The sequence below is a fragment of the Plecotus auritus genome (assembly GCF_963455305.1).
Source record: "Plecotus auritus genome assembly, chromosome: 8".
Classification (NCBI taxonomy): Eukaryota; Metazoa; Chordata; class Mammalia; order Chiroptera; family Vespertilionidae; genus Plecotus; species Plecotus auritus.
The window spans coordinates 155795249-155810230 of NC_137782.1; the positions used below are offsets into that span (position 1 = coordinate 155795249).

The following is a 14982-nucleotide window of genomic DNA, read 5'->3' on the forward strand; positions in this document are numbered from 1 at the left end:
GCTCTGAAGTCTGTAGGTGTTTGTAAATATGTGTATATACATACAAAATACTCTGTGTTTACTGATTGTGAAACCATGTAATACAGGTTGTTGTTGGCTTATGCTGAACTTCTTGAAAGAAGCCCACTTTGAAAATGTGTTGCTGTTGAAGCTAATAGTATGATTCAGGTACTGTCTTTCAAAAGTACTGCACTTAAAGCTTGTTTTAAAGACATGTATTGGTAAAAACTTCTGTACAGTGTCAAACTCTAGCATTGTGTACATTCACTTTCTGAAAAGTATCCATTCTTCTTAATTTTGAAAGTGTGATTGTATTTGGCATTTGCCAAAAAGATATTTTCAAGTTAAGTGGAGTTTGTTAGATAGAAGTACTTTCTTAAACTTTTGGTGTTTGTATTTAAAATGGATATGAATGGATGTTTAAAGTTAACCAGGAATCATATTTTTTTTTATTATGAATTGTAATGGATGTTTTGAATGGGTTTTCCCATGTGAGAACTCTGTTAAGTACTTGGATCAAAATTGTTAAAACCATGTTTCTACTTTTGTGTCAGATAGAGGAAAGGGTCGCCAGAGACAAGCCATTTTGGGAGAACACCCTTCTTCGTTTAGACATGATGGCTATGGTAAGTTTGTCAAGGCAGAAGGAAGGTAGTATAGACGAACTGTTAGCATTTTTGCATTTCTGATGAACGGCACATTTCTTGTTTCTATATTTTCTGCTCACTTGACTTGGTTTATATGGGATTGGTCCCTTATAATGTACTCCCAAGGCGTTGTCCAAAACCTTTTTTTTTTTTTTAGAATATTGATATATAATTCTTGAGATAAATGAATTATTGGTTGGGGATTTGAAAGTTTTTTTTTTTTAATTTTTTACCATTATATCTTGTTTTGTTTTGTCTTGGTTTTGATTAGTAATGGGCTTTGGTTTTGTTAGAGGACCGAAAAAGAAGTATTATTGCTCAGTAAAGTGTATTTTCTTTCATTTTAGCAATTATGAACAAAGAGGAATTTTGAGTAAGAAAGGCAGGAAGAATAGGGTATTTATTGAAAAGGAAACATGTTTCTTGTTAGATCTTTAATTATTTTAGTTCTACAGTTGGTATTTTGGCTTAAATTCGTTTCATTTAACTTCTCTTTTAAAACTTCTTTAGTTTTTTTTAAAAAAACTTACTTGGTTTTAATGTTTGCTATGTTGGCAAGTTTAAGATTATGAAACCAAGAATAATCTTTCTCAGGAAAGAGAGTTCTCAGGCTATTGTTCTTGTGAGTAGATTTTGAGAATTGCTGTTGATAAGATTAACTGGTTATAAGTTCTGTGGTTTTAAATATTTTTTAGTTTTTATTGACTCTACCTATTTTGTGGTTTAAAGTTGAAGTCCAGTGCTATTTAGAGTAGTAGAAAATGGAAATTATTTTTATAATAGAAAAGTTCCTGGTGTTGCCTATTGTCTGAAATGCCTGCATGCTTGATGACCATTCTTAGCTGTGAATTTTAGCTTATTCCCTGTTGTTGTTTTGAACTCCAGGAATTTATTACATTTGCTTGTTGAAGTTTCTATAGTCGTCTTTATGGCAGAAGACATTGAAACAATATGTTATATCAAACAGTAAGTGGTGTATAGAATGAAAATCTTACTGTGGACTGTCAGTTTAGTGAGTGTGTTCCTTGATAATTTGGCTTAGTTTCTTTAACAGTGTAAATGTTAACAGTGGTCGTTTGGGTGGTTCTGACCCTCAGTAAAGAAACACTTATTAGGAGCCCACTGTGCTTTGCATAATCGAGGGTTAAAAAAGAATTGCTAACCACAAGTTTGTAGTGGAGTTGTGGAATATATAACTGTATCATGGGTGTCAGCTGAAGGTTAAAATTGATTAATGTTTGGCAAAGCAGGCTAGAAAAATCTGTGAAAGAATAAATGAAGGACAAAGAAATCTACTGTAGTAGTGTTGACACATACTTTTCTCAGTGTGAGTTTTCAGGTTTTCCTTCCTTTATAAAATTTATCTGATTGAAAAGTTGTATAAATAAAAATATCTTTTATGCCCTAGAAGAACTATATATATATATATATTATATATATATAATATATATATATATAATATATATATATTAAAGCCTATTATAAAATACTTTGTCAGTTTCATGCCCTAATTTATTTAGAGTGTTCGTGTGTGTGTGTGTGTGTGTGTGTATGTGTGTGTGTGTATGTATAAATTTTAAAGCACAAGTTTACTTAAAGAGATGAGGTGCAAAATTCTTTGGAATGATGATGGTTATTAAATAGTGATTTTTCAGGCTCTGGAGAGTCCTGAAGAGGAATGGTTGTGGTGGGGTTGTGTAGGGCATCTGTTCTGAGCTATGTCCATTGAAACACTTAACTGAGAATAATTCTCCTTTCCTAGAGAAGTATGAAGAATAGGGTATAGGAGGGGAGAGGGACCGGTGGTGGGGTGGGAGGGGAGAGAAGGAGATGGAGAGAGGGAAAGAGAAAGAGAGAGTTATGAATAAAGAGGCAGAGAAGTAAGATGTGAAATTGGGGAAAGGTGATGATGGGAGTGGGTGCTAGTGATACTGAACCTTTTTACAAATCCTGCAAATCACAGCTGTATCCCTTACGTTAGCCATTCCGCAGAACAGGCTTATTTGCATTTTTGTGCCATATCACATGTGGCTTTTCCTTTATGTTGGTATGTAAGAGGTTTAATTATTTAATTAGATTAAATTTGTTATTTAATTTTTATAACAGTTTAAATCTGTGCTTTCAGAATTCTTTAGCTCTTTTTAATTTGGGAAGCCCAGCCTATGAGGTGAACTGGTAAAAGCCCTTATACTTGAAAAGTGGCAAAAATAAACATACAGATTTAGTTGGGGTGAGCCCAAGAAAAGTTTGTGAATTAATTGTTAGTATCTTTGGATATGGTTCCTGGACCAAAGATTTTAGAATATGCCTTCAAAATATTAATAATGCCTATTTATGTAGCATTTTTTCACATAAGTGAATTTTTTAAATACCGGAAGCATTAGTTTTTCAAGCACCAAAACTTTTTTGCATGAACTAGTTAGTATAGAAAGCTTTTAAATGACTTCTATGTTTTTCTTATCTTCCTAAACAATCTAGGTAACAATTTAAGTTCTATAGGTAATATATTTTAATTCTGATGGCTAAAGGTCATAATTATAAACATAAGTGATATTCTTGCACTGAATTTGATTGTTACATGGACAGTAGATCCTCAAAGTTTTTTACTTTGGCCAACTTATGTAGAATGGAAAGTTTCTGCTGCCCATCTACCATACATCTTTCCACTTTCCATGGAAAAGAAAATTTAGTGATATAGTAAAGTGTCATTACTGTACGAGCAAGTGGTGGGGTGCAATATAATATGTATGTACACTTTTGTAAGAGGGAAAAGAATGATTGATATATGACCCCAATGTATGTGTAATAGTTTAAATTAGAGGCCAAAATATGTATAGTTACAAGTAACTCACCCTGACCTATGATGATTGTTTTGATAAACTACCAATTACCAGCAGAAGAGCAGTTGGAAACCATGACCAATTTAAAGCAACACTGATGACAATGTAGTGATAAGTCTTCTTCTGTAACAACGATTTTCAACCTTTTTCATCTCGTGGCGCACATAAATTAATTACTAAAATTCTTTTTTTTTTTTTTTTAAATATATTTTTTTATTGATATTTTACAGAGAGGAAGGGAGAGGGACAGAGAGCCGGAAACATCGATGAGAGAGAAACATCGATCAGCTGCCTCCTGCACACCCCCCACTGGGGATGTGCCCGCAACCAAGGTACATGCCCTTGACCGGAATCGAACCTGGGACCCTTCAGTCCGCAGGCCGACGCTCTATCCACTGAGCCAAACCGGTTTCGGCTAATTACTAAAATTCTGCGGCACACCAAAATTATATTTTTTGCTGATCTGACAAAAAAAAAAAAAAAGATAATTTTGATTGATTCACATTGGAAGGTTATTGTCATGTTGGCTATTGTCATTTTTTTATTTGATGATCTAAGGGAAAAGTGGTCAGTGTCCCTGACTAAAGAGTCAGGTATTGCATGTTTTAAAAATTCTTGTGGCACACTTGAAATTCCTGCTTTATAAAACCGCAGGAATTCACACCATTTGCATGTGCTCAGTGGTGGTGCTGTGTTATGAATGGCAGCTACACTTAGAATACTGAATTGGAGTCCATGTGAGCTCTAATAGCATCCTGATATACCAGAATATAGTAGTTCTTAGTAACTCAGTAGATGACAAGTGTCCCTTAGTCTCATAAAAATGAAAGTCAGAAGCATTATATACTCTTCACTTTTGAGAAACGAGGAAAGGACTTGGGAGTTTGTATTGGTTTCTTACCCATCAGGAGGACCTTTGCATGTTTCAAGAATGTGCTTTTATAATTACTAACTCAGGAGCTGCTGAGATGTATGTCTGAGCTATTTGTCTCCAGTTTCGTTGTCCCTTCTGAGTTCTTATGTAAGAACTTTTCCAGACTCCCTGATTCCTGTCTATTTCACTCGAGCTTTATTTTTCTTGTTCCTTCCAATAAGTTGTGGATGGGAAAAACAGATGAAGTTGTTTAGAACTACTCTAAAGTTAGCAGGTGGATTCTTAAGGATTTGCAGTATGAGAGATGTAGATTTTTGTGTTTCTGTGACAACAGGTTCAGGTACTCAGGCATTTTCTTCTGGTTCTTGATGTTGTTGCAAAAAATGGGTTGCTGCATAATGACACCTCGGAATAGGTGTGATATTAACTGAATTAGAAGTAGAATGAAATACTAACTTGAAAGTACATTATAGTAAATTATATTTAAAGGAGAACTAAAGATGTTCTTTTTGTTTTATCTGTATATAGTTTTCTAAATTTCACTGTATATGTTATGGTATTATCCTCTAAAAGATGTTGGCAGAAGGGATTTTTTTTTTTTTTAAACTTGAGGTATAATGTATATACAGTGGCCCAAAGATTTACTCTGATTTCCCCCTCCCCATTTATGGCCTGATCTTACATACTTTGGGGGGGGGCGTTAAACTATTTTTTAAAATACAGAAACATAAAACCTGATGTATGCAGGTACATGCAGGCCTATGTATATGGGATCTGGTACAAATGTAGATTTTATTAATTCACACAGGTTATATTTGAACATTCACACATTTGAGTTTTCTTTGGCCATACATCAGTCTAGTTATAGTAAGAGTTTATTTTTTTGTGTGGTATAGCATATTTGCTAAAGTTGTATTTTTCTTTCCTTCCTTCCTTCCTTCCTTCCTTCCTTCCTTCCTTCCTTCCTTCCTTCCTTCCTTCCTTCCTTCCTTCCTTCCTTCCTTCCCTCCCCTGCCCTCCTTCCTTCCTTCCTTCCTTCCTTCCTTCTTTCCTTCCTTCCCTCCCCTGCCCTCCTTTCTTCTCTCCTTCCTTATTTCCTTCCTTTCTTTTTGGTCATTTTTATAGGATCTCATGGTCCATTACTGCCTTTACCGAGTCGTTACAGAATGGGTTCTCGAGATACACCTGAGCTTGTTGCATATCCATTACCGCAGGCTTCTTCCTCTTACATGCATGGAGGAAATCCCTCTGGTTCGGTTGTGATGGTTAGTGGGTTACATCCACTAAAAATGAATTGTTCAAGAGTCTTCAACCTATTCTGCTTATATGGAAATATTGAAAAGGTAAGTTTCTTTTTTACAATTTTTTGCTAAGATAATATAGTAAGAAAATCTGAAAAGGCAGCAAATACAGGGTGTCCTAAAAAATGTATGCATACTTTAACAGCTGATAGCTCAGTTTTGAAAATGAAATGCATTTTAATAAACACTGCCTTTATAATTATTCAAAATGTGTGTATACATTTTGGGGGGGATATCCTATATATGTTTTCTTCTTGAGTTAGGAACATTCAAGTTACTTTAGTAATGGACCACATGAGCTAAAAATCCATTAGGTAGGAACTCCAGAAATTATTTTTTGTAGGTAAGTGATCAGTATAGGTTGTTGCTACTAAAAATATTTTTTTTTAATAACTAATATGAATAGAAGTCTAAAACAGTTTAATCAATTACTGGAGTATTATAGGCATAAGTCTTTTTTTTTTTTTTTTTTTTAATCATTTCAAAGAGATTCTAGCCTTTAGCATGTTAAACTGTGGAATTTGGAAGAACTAGGTATACATAAATATGTCTCAGACTTAGCCACAAGTGTAGATTTATATACTTGCCTCCCAAGTGCTAGAGTTCTTGTATCTTCTGAGGAACAATGCACTTTTAGACCCACTTTGATAGAATGTGTTCAGAACTTTCCGTTTGGAGGCTTATACTCCAAAAGGAGCAAAAATTTAAATTAAACATATTTTGAAGATCTTTAAAATTTTAACTTTATTTTCACCAGATAACACTCTGTGGTTCCCCCAGGTCTGTGATGTTTTGTTCATTGATAATCTTAGAAATACTTAGGATACTCCCTGTCACAAAGCAGATATTAAACTATTTTTGAAAGAATTGTGGGAAATTTAACTGGGCAAATGATTGGTAGTCTTAAGTTACTAATTGTTTGAATCACTTGCTAATTGAGTTTCAATATTGTGGTAATGATGGTTTCCCTGTTATTTTATGTGATTTTTAATGTTGTTTTCACAACAAAAAAGTGTAAGTATGTGAGTTTCTTGGTACTCTTAGTTCTTACTTTAATTCTAAAGCCTCCCTGATTTGATAAAGGAATTTGGAAAAATCTCTGAAATAAGAATTTCCCCAACATAACTATTTGACAACATTTTTTTAAAAAAAGAAAGAAAATCCACATTTGGTATAGGGGGGATACATTTAGAATATTTCTACTTATATAACTAGTTAAGACTACATGGGACAGATTTAGCAAAATTGGGGAAAATAATTCAGATTTTTTTCATACAGACATTTATCTTAGACACCTGGGTATTTAGTTAAGGTCTAAGAGCCTTATGCTTGATAACTAAATGGGCTAATGTGTACTTTAACCTTGTTTACATAGTGTTAACTTTTCTGTTTGTGCTTTTCACATTAGTAGATAATCAGAATCAGTTTAATCAATACCCTTTTTAAAAATATATATATTTTATTGATTTTTCAAAGAGTGGAAGGGAGAGGGATAGAGAGTTAGAAACATCGATGAGAGAGAAACTTCGATCAGCTGCCTCCTGCACACCCCCTACTGGGGATGTGCCCGCAACCAAAGTATATGCCCTTGACTGGAATCGAACCTGGGACCCTTCAGTCTGCAGGCCGACATTCTATCCACTGAGCCAAACCGGTCAGGGCTAATCAATATCTTTAGTAGATCTTTGTCTTTTATGTTATAAACTGACTAGAGGCCCGGTGCACAAATTCGTGCACCAGTGGGGTCCCTAACCTGGCTTGTGGGATCGGGTTGAAACTGGCTCTTTGACATCCCCCAAGGGGTCCCAGATTGTGAGAAGGTGCAGGGCAGGCCAAGGGACCCCACCGGTGCATGATTGGGGCTAGGAAGGGACGCAGGAGGGCTCCAGGGTTTGTCCATCCTGTCTCGCTCAGTCCCTATCAGCTGGACCCCGGCAGCAAGCTAACCTACTGGTTGGAGCATCTGCCCCCTGGTGGTCAGTGCACGTCATAGCAAACAGTTGAGCGGCCTTAGCATATCATGCTTTGATTGGTTGAACGGCTGACGGGTCAGCCAGACACTTAGCATATTAGGCTTTTATTATATAGGATAGGATTATCATATGATTTAGAACCCAAATCACTTTGTCTAATAAAACTTAAGTTTTTTATATGTTATTTGAACAATTCTAGTCTCTCACTCACATATCAACAATTTTAAAACATTTTAAATGATATAGTATGATACATTAAACTCAAGCCATCATATTCTTAAAATATCTCTGTATAGCTAACTTTACCTAACTTCTTTTAAAGATTTACCAGCATAAGAACTACATACTTCACATACGTATTTACTTACTATTAGATTTGTAGATGTTATTGGATTTAGTCAAGGGAGAAAAATTTTGCCCATAAGAAGACAAATGAAACTGAAAGGTTTTGCTACAGCTGAATTTTGTTCAAGTTTAGGTGTAGTATAAAAATGCTAGGATAGCCCATTGAAAGTTGCGATGGTGAATGTAAATGCTATGTTACATTTGTTGTGTAAGTACATTGCTAATATTCCTTTGAGGTTAACGATAAGGAAGCATGTTCAAGATGTCATGGATGTTAGTGATACTTAATAGCTCTTTACAGACTTTCCAAGGGGAGGAAAATCACTATGCCGAGTGATTTTCATACTTGATCCCATCTAACCCTTACAGCATTTATACTAAAATTGGAATGGGCCTCTGCCCAAGATATTATGAAAACTTGTGAAGTATTGCCTATTTTTTAAACTGCCCCTGCCTTGCACCAGCCTGTTACTGGAAATGTTGTCTCAAGGCCATCTTGTATTATTTCTTGATAGGATTTTGTATATCACTGCAATAGCACTCTGGTTATTTGGTAATTACCACTTTCAAATTTCTGACTTACCTACTAGAATATAAACTTCAAGAAGACGTGGTCTGTTATGTTCACTGGGGAGAGCCTAGCACAGTGCTTATCAAAGCATATTGGGCATTTAATATTTGTTGAATGAAAAAATGTTGAGTCCTGTCAGATATTATCTCCATGTTTTAGGGAAGTCTGAAGCTCAGAGAAGTGAAGTAATTGCTGTAGGTTACACAACTAATAAATAACAGAGCCCGGGTAAGCTTGTGATCTTCTGCCGTGTGCTATATAACATAATTATAGTCTTTTTACAAAAAAAGCTTTATTGAATTTTGATATGAGTTGTAAGTGTCTAGTAATAATATATCAGAATAAAACCAGGTGATCTTCTGTATTTGTCATCTGCCACTTAAACCATATTATCTTTTAGAAATTCTATTACTATAAAAGGGAATTAAATGGTCACATTTATGGGATTTTGTATTTACAGGTAAAATTCATGAAGACCATTCCTGGTACAGCACTGGTAGAAATGGGTGATGAATATGCTGTGGAAAGAGCTGTTACACACCTTAACAATGTCAAATTATTTGGGAAAAGACTTAATGTTTGGTAAATATCTTAAGTGGTAAATTTTAAACATCTTTTTTATTAAAGACATAATTTTAATTTCAGAATATTTTAGTGTAACTGAAGGCACATCTGAAACTAGCACCTATAGTGTTGTTATTTTAGACAAAGTATTAGGATCATATAATTTCAGATTTTGCTTACCTATGCCTGGTTTTTAGTTTTATGATCATACAACAGCATATGATCATATTTAAATGGGCACATTTTACATTAAAGTTTTCTAATATAAGAACATATTCAATAGATTTTTTTCTAGTTAATGTCTAAGAGTGATTTAACTAAAATTAAATATTTAAATACATGTTCAGAATATTAAATACTTAAACTGTTCAAATAGCCATGTGTGCTTCTTTGGTAAGGTTGGTGGAGCCATATATGTTAACATTTCGAGGCTGCCTACTTGCTGCTTTTTTCTAACAAGACGTATGTTCTGTACCGGTTTCCTTTCCATCTTCAGTGTGTCTAAACAACATTCAGTTGTTCCAAGTCAAATATTTGAGCTGGAGGATGGTACGAGTAGCTACAAGGATTTTGCAATGAGCAAGAACAATCGCTTTACAAGTGCTGGCCAAGCATCTAAGAATATAATACAGCCGCCCTCCTGTGTGCTGCATTATTATAACGTCCCACTGTGTGTCACAGAAGAGACCTTCACAAAGGTGGGCACTGAAATACAAATTGTGTAAAATGTCCATTTTTTGTTTTAAAATGTCTTATGTTAGCTTCATTTTAAAGTCTTGCTCTGCTCATCTACTTTTGATATTATTAATATTCTGTTTGTTTGGTACTTTATTTATATAGTTTATTCCTTGGCCATTATACTTTTCTGGCCTCCATTCATCATTGGTCTTGTTTTGGTTTGTGGCGCAATCTTTTTGAGAGTTGGAATTAGAATGAGATACCCTTATTTCTGCATTTGGAAAGTTTTCTTACTGTGTTCTTAATTCTTACACTTCAAGAAGACCACATCGGTTATATTCACTGTGGAGTAACTAGCACAGTGCTTATCAAAACCAAACAAAATTTTACATGTCCCTGCCTTTTCCCCTAACTGTAGGAAATGCTTCAGAAGAGAATTGATTTTCTGGAACTCCACTCCTATTGGTCAAGCAGTAAATCCTGGTCTACTCTGAGAATATATATTTCAGTTACAAATCTGTGGTTTTATTGTACAGCACTAAATGTACATAGTTTGTAGAATATCACTATTTTTGATTTTTCTCATACAGCTTTTTAATCTAAAAACATGACTTAATTTATTCATGACAGGTTCAAAACTTAAATGCTACCATAAAGTTTACTTTCTTAGAAAAGGTAGGAATATTATTTTGGCCATATTTTTAATGGAGCTTTATATTTCTTTAACAGTTATGTAATGACCATGAAGTTCTTACATTCATCAAATATAAAGTGTTTGATGCAAAACGTAAGTGCACACTCCCTCTTTTTATGTTTTCTGGTTAAGTTGATGACAAATAACAACTGGATTTGTGATTCTTTGTTTTAGCTTCTGCCAAAACCCTTTCTGGGCTCTTAGAATGGGAATGCAAAACCGATGCAGTGGAAGCCCTTACAGCACTTAATCACTACCAGATAAGAGTTCCAAGTAAGTAAAATTGTGTCATTTTTCAATGGGAGGTACCATCAGAAGCATTGACAGTAATTTAAAAATAACATTTATTAGCTTTAAAAAATACAGAGAAGTACAAAGAAAACAAGGCATATAAATCCCACATAATACTTGTATTAGTTATCTATTGTTGTCTAACAGGGTATCCCAACATTTACCACTTTAAACCAACAAACATTTATTATCTTATTATTTCTGAGGGTCAGTAATCTGTGTTCAGGTTAGCTGGGTAGTTCTGGCTCAGAGTCTGTTAGGAGGCTGCAGTTGTCTGGGTGTGCAGTCATTTCTAGTCTTAACTGGGGGCTAGAAAATCAACTTCCAAGCTCACTCGTGGTTGTTTGTGGGCCCAGTCAAGCCGTCTTGCCCCTTCCATGGTAACTGGCTTCCTTCAGAGTGAGTGATTCAACAGGGAGCAAAAGACCAAAACAGAAACTACAATGTCTTTTATAACCTAATATTGGAAGGGGGGTATCATCAACGCTGTATTCTTGTGATTACACATACCAACCATGTTACATTGTGAATACCAGGGCTGTGAATACCTGGAGGTGTAGGGGTCACTGGGGCTATATTGGAAGCTGGTTTCTACAATACCTGTTGCTCTAGAAGAAAGCAATACATGTAGCCTGGCAGGTGTGGCTCAGTAGGTTGAGCATTGACCTATGAACCAGGAGGTCAGGGTTCGATTCCCAGTCAGGCACATGCCCGGGTTGTAGGCTCGATCCCCAGTGTGGGGGGCATGCAGGAGGCAGCTGATCAGTGATTCTCTCATCATTGATGTTTCTTTCTCTCCCTCTCCCTTCTTCTCTGAAATCAATAAAAATATATTTTAAAAAGACAAGATTTCTAAAAAAAGAAAAAAAAAAGATACCAGAATTGTTTTTTTGCATAATCAATTGATGAAGAGTTATCTCTGCTTGGTCTGAAAAGTTAAAGAAAAATGCATAAGATGGAATTTTGTGTGTGGATTATACCCAATTTTTTTAAAAAGTGAATTTAAAATTTATATATCCTGTTGATCAGAGATTTAATACTAGATGTCCTGAATTTTTTTTCAGCTTATTGATATCTTCCTGTGCACTCCAGTCTTGTCCCACTTCCCAAGCTATATTTGAATTGGTTTCTGTAGAGGAATTACCATTGGTAATATTTTCTGCAAAGTGAGCTTTAGCTCATGGACATAGGCCTAATCCTGATACTATTAATTCACTAAAAGAAAAAGAATCAGTGCCTTCTATGGGTCAGATAATGTTTAGAACAGTAGGAATGTAGCTTCATGGAGCTTGCCTACTAGTAGATGTGAATAAAAGTAATCTTCCCTGCCCTGACCAGTTTGGCTCAGTGGATAGTGTCGGCCTGCAGACTGAAGGGTCCTGGGTTCGATTCCAGTCAAGGGCATGTACCTTGGTTGCAGGCACATCCCCAGTAGTGGGTGTGCAGGAGGCAGCTGATCGATGTTTCTAGCTCTCTCTCCCTCTCTCTTCCTCTCTGTAAAAAGATCAATAGCCAAAACCGGTTTGGCTCAGTGGATAGAGCGTCGGCCTGCGGACTGAAAGGCCCCAGGTTCGATTCCGGTGAAGGGCACGTACATTGGTTGCGGGCACATCCCCAGTAGGGGGTGTGCAGGAGGCAGCTGATCGATGTTTCTCTCTCATCGATTTTTCTAGCTCTCTATCCCTCTCCTCTCTCTTCCTCTCTGTAAAAAATTAATAAAATATATTAAAAAAAAAGATCAATAAAATTCATTTTTAAAAAAAGTAATCTTCCCTTTAACCTTACATAGACATTTTCCTTCTTTATATTTCTGCTTCTAATACTATACAAAGGTAAAATAATTTACTCTGCTAATTCAGGGTAATCTTGAAAGTTGGAAGAAGTTAACTATTAACTTTGTTTTTTAATTTTTACAGATGGTTCCAATCCCTACACATTGAAGCTTTGCTTTTCTACGTCATCCCATTTATAAGAGAAGAGCATGTTAGAATTTATGTTCATGGTTGTTACAATTTTAAAGCTATACTTCATTTGAAAAATGGAAAATGGTTGATCTAATGTTGCCTTGCTTACTTTGACTTAAGATCCTGTTCTGTAATAAATATTTTGCCTTGAGTAAATTTGTTGTAAACTTACATATTGATTTGTTTTCATTTTAAAATAGAATGTCATAATGTAGACTGTCTACAGCTTCCTTGTAGATTGCTCAAATATATCATTTCTAATCTTATTATTTTTCTTCCGCAGTGAAAATATATTTGCATTTTTAATGCTAATTATCTGCAAGTATTTTTCCATTGTGTATGAGATTAATGCAGGTGAAAGTATTGCATTTTAATATTATAGAATTCCTATTAAATGTTTAGATGTTTAAGTATATTGCAGTTATTCATAATAAACATAACTTGTATTTATTAAGTATTTTAATCAAGTTTGAGAAGAACATACACATATTAAATTTTAAGTACTACAGATTTAGCTGATTTATATTTCTGAAAGGCTAACAGACATATTGGTACACTTGTACAGTATGCACTCAAACTTATTTAATTTTTTTTAAGTCATTGTCCATTTGTATTGACATGCCTCTGTTTCTAGTTCCAGTTTGGAGATTTTATAAAGGTACAACACTGAGTTAATGTGTTCATCTTCATTGGTTGCATGTGACTTGATTTTGAAAACATGTCTAGTATTTTGACATTGAGATTTTAATAGAAGTTATGATTAACAGTGTCTCTTCTAGATAATCTGAGATCCATGGATGGGCTTTAGGGAGTCTGTGAACCCCCTAAAATTGTATGTAGAACTTTGGGTACTTGCATTTTTATTTTTTACTCTTGAATCCATCAGTAATATATGTATTTTTCTATATGGTGTAAGGTATACGGATCTAATTTTATTTTTATTCCAAACAGATAGCTATTTGTTTTGACACCATTTATTAAACATTCTTTCTCCCGGTGGATCTGTTTTTGTTTTTTTTCTTTATTTGCGAAGTAATATATCGCATACATAGGGCAAGTAAGACGTAAGGATGAAACATGGGATTAGAGACTCTTGAACACTTGTTATCAAGGTCACAGCTTTTTTGTTATCGAAAAATGATACAGTGATTTTTATTTTCATCTTAAAAGAAGGGAGAATATGTTTCATCTACCTAGAATAACTGAAGTTTATAGTTGGCAATAGTAGTTTTGTGATCTTGAGACTTTTAAACAAATTTGCATATAGAAATTCCATTTAGATCTTTCTAAAAGCTTTGTTTTAAATTTTGACATAAAGAAGACAGTTTGCCTTAATCTTTTTAGAAATGAGCTTTAATAAATTTAAGAGCTATCTAATAGAAAGTTTAGATAGAAACTAAACACATTAACCTTTATTCCCCCTTAAATTTTAACAACAGTGGACCAATATCTCTTTAGCCCTGTAAAGATTTAGAAAAATTTAAATTCAGCCTAGAACAGCGATTTTCAATCTTTTTCATCTCATGGCACACATAAACTAATTAAAATTTTGCAGTATACCAAAAGATACATCTTTTTGCTAGTCTGACAAAAAAATAGGTATAATTTTGATTCATTCACATTGTGTGGCTATTGTTGTGTTGGCTGTTACCATTTTTTAATTTGACAATCTAAGGGAAAAGAGATTAGTGCCCCTGACTAACTACTCAGATATTGCATGTTTTAAATATTCATGCAGCACACCAATTGAAAATTGCTGATCTAGAGCATTTTAGACCCTTATTATGGAATCCAGTAACTTATGCAAAGGGTAACTTGCATATGAACTGTTAAGTGTATGATACTGGACTGTGTATATTCCTCATTCATTGCCAGTTGAATACCTAAGTTTATCTAACTTGACAATAAATAAAGCTTTTTTTTTCCTTCCCTGTAAATACTTTTCTTATAATAATATAAGTACAGTTGCTGTTAAATTGAAATCTTAATTTTAAAAAGTAACTTGTGACTTTATGTAAAGTTGTTTCTTTTCCTTCTCCTCTGAAAGCTAATATGGATGTCAGTGTTATAGATTATTATTTTTTAATTCTTTATTGTTTAAAGCGGTGGTCGCCAACCTTTCAGACCACCAGTTGGCAACCGCTGGTTTAAAGTATTACATATAGTATTACATATGTCTCCTTTTCCCTCCATTGACCTCTCCCCGGCCCACCCCACCCCTCAGCACATGCCCTCATTCC

The 14982-nt window shown here is 34.6% G+C and overlaps 1 protein-coding gene across 2 annotated transcripts in view; it reads left to right on the forward strand.

Annotated features, from left to right (window-relative positions):
• HNRNPLL (heterogeneous nuclear ribonucleoprotein L like) overlaps nucleotides 1-14666 on the forward strand; it is a 34533-nt gene extending 19867 nt beyond the window's left edge. For both annotated transcript variants that reach the window (XM_080684471.1, XM_080684472.1), the window contains exons 7-13: nucleotides 555-626; nucleotides 5487-5704; nucleotides 9012-9133; nucleotides 9612-9813; nucleotides 10523-10580; nucleotides 10662-10760; nucleotides 12695-14666. In XM_080684471.1, coding sequence (XP_080540597.1) covers nucleotides 555-626; nucleotides 5487-5704; nucleotides 9012-9133; nucleotides 9612-9813; nucleotides 10523-10580; nucleotides 10662-10760; nucleotides 12695-12750 — 827 coding nt within the window. In that variant the 3' untranslated portion in view covers nucleotides 12751-14666. The remainder of the gene's footprint in view (nucleotides 1-554; nucleotides 627-5486; nucleotides 5705-9011; nucleotides 9134-9611; nucleotides 9814-10522; nucleotides 10581-10661; nucleotides 10761-12694) is intronic.
• The last annotated feature ends 316 nt before the right edge of the window (nucleotides 14667-14982 follow it).